General features: G+C 45.6%; 1 protein-coding gene across 5 annotated transcripts in view; it reads right to left on the reverse strand.

The window, feature by feature from the left end:
- Nucleotides 1–6,930, reverse strand: part of MOCS1 (molybdenum cofactor synthesis 1) — a 32,554-nt gene extending 25,624 nt beyond the window's left edge. For 2 of the 5 annotated variants that reach the window (XM_083829096.1, XM_083829095.1), the window contains exons 1-2: nucleotides 6,751–6,915; nucleotides 535–667 (exon numbers count right to left, since the gene is read on the reverse strand). In XM_083829096.1, the coding sequence (XP_083685222.1) occupies nucleotides 535–667; nucleotides 6,751–6,870 (253 nt within the window). In that variant the 5' untranslated portion in view covers nucleotides 6,871–6,915. Of the gene's footprint in view, nucleotides 1–534; nucleotides 668–3,155; nucleotides 3,287–6,750 lie in introns of those variants that run through there. The other 3 variants (XM_083829099.1, XM_083829098.1, XM_083829097.1) reach the window with 3 other exon arrangements.
- Between the last annotated feature and the right edge of the window lie 987 nt (nucleotides 6,931–7,917).

Genomic DNA, 7,917 nt, shown 5'->3' on the forward strand with positions numbered 1-7,917 from the left:
TAAATACAGATAAGACCATACACCAAATCTTACAAGCAATTTCCTTGTTTCAAAAGAAAACTCGAGACTCATTTGATGGTTCTTTAAATTAAAACAGACCCACTTCAAAGGAAACGCTGACCTTATTTCTATCATACCTGCATTCAAACAGACACCAATCTGACCTGGCAAAAATGGGAACATTGCTGCAGACTTTGTCGATGTAATTGTGGGACTGTCTAGGTATGAGCTCTCATGCTTATCACATACTTTAGATATGGTATACAAACAGCCATGAACACTATCATCCAAACCATGCCAAGTCTGATGAAAGACCCGCCTTTGGCAGATCCTGAGGCTTGTTCCTGCTTCCCCGTCCTATCAGCAGTTCAACACGAATCAGTTTCTAATTATCTTGCATCATTGTTTTGCCAAGATGAGGAACATAACACAGGGCTAATACAGCAATAAGTATTCTAACTCAATTCTTGGCAACTACACAATGTTTCTATCTACTGGTGCCTAAGAGCTTTATGCAAAAAACCAGACACTTACACCTGAGGTTGCATTTCTCTGTCAAAGAAATTCGCAAGTAGTTGTGCTGACGCCCAAAGCTGTCTGTCAAAAAAGCAGAGAAGGGAGCAGCATGTTCCAGTAGAAAACGTCCTCTTCCTGAGCTTTCCAGTTCCTGGAAGGAAAATAAGAAAGAGCTAAATATTTGAATAGCTATCCTCATTACAAACTTGATGTATAAATACTAATTTTGAACTCAAATGATAATTATCCCATCCTCCCTCCCCCCCAATCAGGACAGCAGCACAAGAAAAAAAAAAAACAGTTTCTCTTAATTACCCAGACATTTAGTGATTAATCTTCACACCCTACTTAATTCCACAGAATAGTACTACAAATTTTCCCTGCGCATTTTAAGATATAGCCACTTTGCCACAGGTGCTTCAGGTTTTTCATGCAGAACAGAAGGCAGCTTTTTCAATCACTTGTCTCTTCACTTGCTAGAACCAATGATCCAGGAACCACCTTCACTGTGACCTTGTCAATCACACACAAAAACAAACAAACAAAACACCAACCCAACAAAAACACACAAACACTGAGTAACCAGCTAAGAAAATCAGTGGAAAGCCAAAAGATTCATGGAAGTACAGTGAACTTCATCTCCAGTGACAAAGCACCTACCAAACCATTTCTGGATACAGCAGTGTTTAAAAAGTTAAGAAAAAAATAAAAGTCAAGGTTAAAATTCAGCCACAGAACTGCACCTCCAGTCAAAATCATGCTTGCTAGTCTTGATAAGCCACAGTAGGTAAAGGGTTAAATAAAGCTCTGACAAAAATCTAAGATGCAGAACGAGGAGCTGGACAAAATGACGCATCAACTAGTATTGACACTGCTTAACTGAGCAAAACTCACAATTTCCATCTAGAACAAAACAGACCTGTGAAATCTCCAACCATGCTAAAATTGGCAATACGGGACGATGCCAAGGGACTGGGCAGAAACAAACACAGCCGTGGCCAACACCTCCCTGGCTTTGGTCATCTTCAGTAGCAACCACAGGAGTTCATCCCGCAGAGTGTCCAGAAATTGCCCCAACGGTCAGCTATAACGTTAAATAACCCAGGTAACTTCCCTCAAAATATTTTATTATGAAAGCATTTCTAAGAGTTGGGGTGGGTGGAAGGCAGAGGACACCTGTGGTGAGCACATAGGTCAGTCAGCAAAGGTCATCTGGGGGGAAGGCCCAAGTTCAGCCACCAGCAGCTGAAGCAATGTTGACTCCAGCTGAGCCAACACCATGGCTGCTGCTGACCTTACAAGCAGAAGCAGTCTTCCTTGGCAGCACAATCGTCCCACCAGCCTTTAAACAACTTACTACACTTCTCGATCCAAATGGGTTTGTGGTTAGATAAGAAGATCTCCAAGAATAACTTTGGCCATGGAAGGGCTAGAGAAGATAAAGGAGACACAAAGTGGCTGATCTCAGAGCCCAGAAAGCATCTGCTCAACCCTGATAAAACAGCGGTTCTAGTTTCCAAGTAATTGCTCTTCTGCCAGAAGAAAAATCTCCTTCAGTTTCTGTTTCGCAACAGCCACAACTGGAGACCTCCAAGTGGTAAAAACCCAGTCCTCCAGAGGCCCGGCCTTCCCTCCTCTGCAGTACCAGAGATGTCAGCGACAACAGCTGTAAAAGTCAATCAACCCTCAGGCATGCACACTGCTCATACGTTCATACTCTAAGACATACGCACGAGGTGGTAGGTGAACTACTGCACAGGAATCTTTTCATGTGTGCACAGGCAGAACAATTCATGGTTTTTAATCTCACTGGGAATTGCTGCAGCCTGGGCACCTGGGATTGTCTGCAAGTTCCCTACTGGTCTACTTCCAACCAAGAAATCAAAAACTGGGAACTTACTTTGTTAGAAATGCCGGTTCTTCTGTACTTACTCTGAAAATTTCTGAGAATACAAGCAGTAGAAAAGCCCAGCTAAATATTTAGACTTCAACCATAGCTGTTCCCCAGTTAGAAAACTAAACCCTGAACAGACTAAACCTGAAGACATTTTAAATACTGCCAATCTCAAAAATCATAACAAAAGTATTTTCACTGAAATCCACATTGCAGCATTTTCTTTGAAAACCACACTGCTTTCTGGCCAGGTTGGATTTCTGATGTTCTGCTTCCTATCATTTTAGAAAGGTGACCATATTCAAGAGGAAAGTACTCTCATTAAGATTTTAGTCCTTGTAGGAACACTCCTCCCCTATTTCTTTCTTAGTCACTCATTTTTGCACCTTCTGCAGGAGCAGGCTTCCTTACCCACAGCACTTGAAGGCAGAACAGTGTCAACCTCCCACCCCTCTGTTTTAGAGTGAGAACTACAGGCAAGAAAAGAAGTGACACGCTGTCCTTTGCAAGACAGGGAAACTAGCGAATTTATAGAATGGATGCCAAAACAGCATACTTTTTTTTTCCAAAGACAATAACGTACTTAAAGTAATTTCCTATTTTCATGAAGAAACTTTCAATGGCGTGGGATGCAGGAAGCAATGGTTCCTTCCGTTCCTGGGTCTGCCATCCACGTGGGTGGCTGGGTGGTTGCTACAGACAAGAAAACTAAAGTGAAAGGACTTACATGCGGAATAACACTGACCTTCAGTAATTACTCTGAAGTTTACTTTCAAGAAGCAGTATTTAAAGAACAGGCACTCACGAGGCAGCCGGTGTTAATATTCCTTACAGTTCCCGTTGGAGATAACAACTTTTGTCTCTAGCTGCAAGATACTTACAAAACGGGAATGGTTAAAAACAGAAGTTTTACAGAGCTACCAGAATTTCTTTTCATAAGCTTCCCGTCATACAGAGATGGGTTTGTCTGGGAGGAGAGAGTAACTGGGGATGGAATTCTTAAGCTGTTAGTACAGTTTTTGTCCAGTTTAATGTCAGCAAGGAGGAATTAGGAGACACCCATAATGAATTCAGGAGTGTCCAGGTTGAGCTCCAGCAGGAGCAGATCCTGTATTACCAAATCTGCCACTGTACCCAGAACCGCCACTTTTTTTGTTTTAAATCAATTTCTTAGGGAGGACCAAATGTCAGGGGTGAAAACTCAGCTGCTTTCCCAGTAACTCAGGGCAAGGATGAAGCTCACTCTCAGGCAGTTGGGTAAGTAGGATTTTGTGAAGGGGTAAAATATGGTGAGGCTGGACCTAGAGTCACATGCAGCCTCTGAGTGAGCTATCAGGGCACAGAAAAAGCAAATGTTGCCGGCTACAGTTCCCAGGCTACAGGGAATGGGTTATTCAGTTCCCTAAAGTTGGGAAAGAAGGTGGCTGCAGCTATTCTAACGTATCAATGTCCAACCACATAACTTTTTCACTTAAAAGGGATAGTTATAATCCGCCAGCCCCTAATTCCCTTCTCCATAGTTGACAGGAGACACTTCTGCACATAGAAGGAGTATGCCCTGTCACAGTGTGCTTCAACAGATCTAGGAAAAGGTAATTTCACTCTCTGGGCTGTCAATCCTATGTTCTAAACTAGTACCGAAAGAATAAGAGCTTAGATGACTGCACCTACCAGCTATATTTTGACAAGCTGTCAACCCTTCAGACCTGTCAATTCACCTGCAATTTGTAAAACTCTTCTAACAATGCAGCAAAATTGGAAGCTGCCACTAGAATTATCACTAACCATCAGGACCACCACAAACTGACAGATACTGGAAAGGCTCAGTGAAACCCAAGGGGAAGACAGTAGAACTTCACCTATTTATCAAGCTGAAGATCAAGTATTAAACTTTCTCTAGCCTTCTACCTTCACCTTATCCCAGTGATATTTGTGCGCTATGAAACAGTAATGCTTGCAAACGTTTCTTCTGGACGGGCCTCAGGGAGCACCAGAACCTATGCACTTACATCAGCATTGGCATGGCTCCTGCTGCCAAATCCTGCTGGCCCCTTCGGCCTGCAGTCCCACTGGTCTATGCACCAGCGCTGTCCCTTCAGTATAATGCCTCATGCTCTGGGACAGCATCACAGAGACAACTCAGCAAAAGCTCTTCTGTTTCATGCCTCACCTTTAACGTCTTGGGTAGGGAAGCAGTGGCAGAGTGTCCTTGTTCAACCTGGAAATTATACAACCACAGAGGCTGAAATGGGTCTAAGTAGGTCAAGTGCCAGAATGAGGTTTGAGCTGAAAAGTCCAAGACAAATGTTTTTTCTGAGGGCTCTGCAGCTGCTGCACAACAGTTGGCCCTAAACAACATGCTTCAGTTCTGGCTTCTGGCACAGAAAGTGCTGCTCGCAGACTTTGACCAGCTACCCACAAAATGGAGCTCCAGGACACAGAGAGTTTCAGGCACGACTGGCCAAGAAGAAAGGCCATATCAGGTCTTCTCTAAGCAAGCTGGGCTCTTCCCTTTATCCTAGCGGTGAAGATTTCATTGAGATCACAGAAAATTACAGGTAACCGTGTTTGAATTACATGATCTACATGAGCAGAAGCGGAAAGGACGCTTCATAGCAGGATGTCAAAGACAATTACTGGAAATTATACATCTACAAAGGGGTAAAAAAAAGAGGCGCTAATTTCCTTAATGTTATGTTACTGCACTGAAGCCCCACTACCTTAAGAAACCTCTCTTCCTCTTTTTTTTTTTTTTTTTGCCTGTAAACTTCTAGCTTACAATAAAGAAGTACAAATGCCATTTGGTTATTGTAGTGGAAAATACACTGTTCTGTAGTAGAAACACATAATCCTCTTTCTTTTTTTTAATTGAATAATATCATTTGGGCATGTACCATCATATGGACAAGATGACAGGCTGGCATCAGACTTTCCATTGTTAATTGTGAATTACTCAAAAAACCCTTGTACACAGCCAAACAAGCATGGAAAAGCAGCTCTCAGAGTGTGCATGTTGCTACTTGGCGTTATCTAGTCTTAAAAAAGGGATTACAGCCTGTACGACATGACAGTCACACCTCTAAGACTGACAGTTGTATCATAAATACTAATAGGCTCAAACATGTGGACTAACCAGTCCAATAATCACCTCATCAAGTTCTGCCTTTCATTTCTAAACAATTTACAAACAACTTTGTAGATACATCTCACGGTATAGTTAGGAAGTTTGCACAGTCTTTGCTTTTGCATTGGCTTGCTTCTCATGCCCTGCAGGGTATCAGCAAGCGCTCCAGCACGCTTGTCACTGTTACTGTGCCGCACGCACAAATCTCTCAACCACTTCCATGCTTCCAACCACTGTGGCTTTCTGCCCCAAAGGAAACAGGGGTTTCAGAGCTGGGCATTGTAATCAAGCTCTTCCAGAAGAACTCCTGGCTATATGCAAGAGCGACTTGATTTACTGAAAGTAATTAAAAGTAATTCTGATCGGAACTTATTAAAATATATACAGTTTAAGAAAAATAATAAAAAAAAAGAAACTCAAGATGCTCTCTAGATTACTGAGCCAAGTAAGAGTTCAACAAAGCATTGTACAAACCCGTTTGACTTTTTCAGTAGATAAATGAACAGTAGTGAACGCATTCAATTCTGGTGACACAAAGACTGTCGCTAGTAGCTTTGGCTTATTTTGTGCTTGTTAAAGCCAGCCATGGAGTCACCAGGAAAAATAAAATAAAATCAATAAGTGCCATCTGGGATCAGTGTGGATGTCATACTCCGTTTCTGTTAAACAGCTGTGCCTTTCTGCAGAGCTTCGCCTCTTGCATTTGAGCACCAGGAGACCAAATTGATCCGAGGGACCTGAAGCGGGGCTGGGGGCGCAGAACCGGCCACCTCTGCTGCCTTCGTGGCACGGCTCGTGTGACCGTTCGGACCCCGACGCCGAGCGCTGCCGAAGCACTTAATTCGGATTCAGGCAAAGCAAGTGCCACCGTGCAACCTCTCCTTTGGTCCGGACAGCACCCAGCCGCGGTGCGGTGCAAGAGGCTGAAATGTCACCCTCACACGGAGCGAGGGCACAGTCACGGGTGGCCAAGTTTCGCTGACTGCCCCCCCCCCCCCCCCAAGTGGCACGCCAAATTAATTCCTACCACCCCAAATGACTCAGCACCGGTCTCGCAGCCCGCTCCGGGACCACACGGGGCTCCCGCCGCCCCCACGCCCGTTAACACACCGGCACCCCGCACCCTTTCGGGCAGCCCCCCCCAGCCACCCCGCGGAGCACCGCACCGGGAGAACCTTCCCCTACCTGCCCCGCAGCCCTCGGCTCCCCCCCTCACCTGAGCCGTGCCGGTGGGAGCCCTGACAGGCGCCCCGGTGCTGCAGGCGCGGCCCGGGGCCGCCCCGAGCGCCCCCCGCAGGAGCGCGGAGCCCCCGCGCCGCCCCCACGCCGCCGCCATGCGGCCGCCGCCGCCGCTCGGGGGGCACCGGCACGGCACCGGCCTCCCGCCATCACGTGGGCGGCGGGGAGCGGCCGCCGGTGCCGCGCTGCACGCCGGGGGTTGTAGTTCGCTGCCCTCAGGGGGGGATGGCGGTCGGCCAGCCCTGACAACGTGTGTCGTGACAGCGACACAGAAACAGCAAAATCCAGTTATCAGTGAAACGCAGAAATCCAGTTATCAACAGTTGGAGAACGCTCCCAGTGAAAACACAGCCTTCCACCTCAGTCCTGTCTGAGTCCTGATGACATTGTGTGAGGCGTTGTCAAAAGATGGGACTTCTGTCCTAGTTTCATGGGGCATAAACAGAATATCTTGGTTTTCCAGCCTGGTACGCTTTGCCACACACACCCAGCCTTTCACAGGCCGGGGGCCTCATGAAGAAGCGTCTCAAGGCCTGCCATCCCCATCTTGGGGTGGGACAGTAGGTACCAACGGCCCGCGCTCTGCAATGCTCGGCCTCACCGTACCAGGCCGCACCTGAGGCAGTTGTTCTGAACTTGTTTCATACCTGAAAGGAGGACTCGGTTCCCCCCAAGTTTCCCCTAATTGTGTCACTTACACTTGCAGAAGACACGTTTCCATATATGACTTTTATTGCTCTTGACATTGAAACTTTACAGCTCTTGAATTGCTACAGCTGCTTAAAGTACAACTCATGCCTTTATACACCATGCTGCTTTTATGTTTACTCTTCCAGTTTAAATTATTTGGTTTTTCATTACCAAATTACTGTCTCGAGGGTATTTGCTCTTGCAACTAATGGTTACAAAAGCATTAACAATTCTTTGCTGAGATGTGGATGAGAAATCCTGCATTCAGTAATCACAGTCTTAATCCTTTAGCACTTCACCTGTACTGTACTTGATGCGTGAATAACTGGGCCCTGTAATTGCTTGTGTCAGCCATTATTTCAAGACGTAGCTATACGTATTGGTACAGATTCAAATCTTTACTCAGGTTATACTTAAATCCTTGCTTTATATCATAATGCTGCCTTCTAATTCA

This window comes from Anser anser, assembly GCF_964211835.1.
Source record: "Anser anser genome assembly, chromosome: 3".
Lineage (NCBI taxonomy): Eukaryota > Metazoa > Chordata > Aves > Anseriformes > Anatidae > Anser > Anser anser.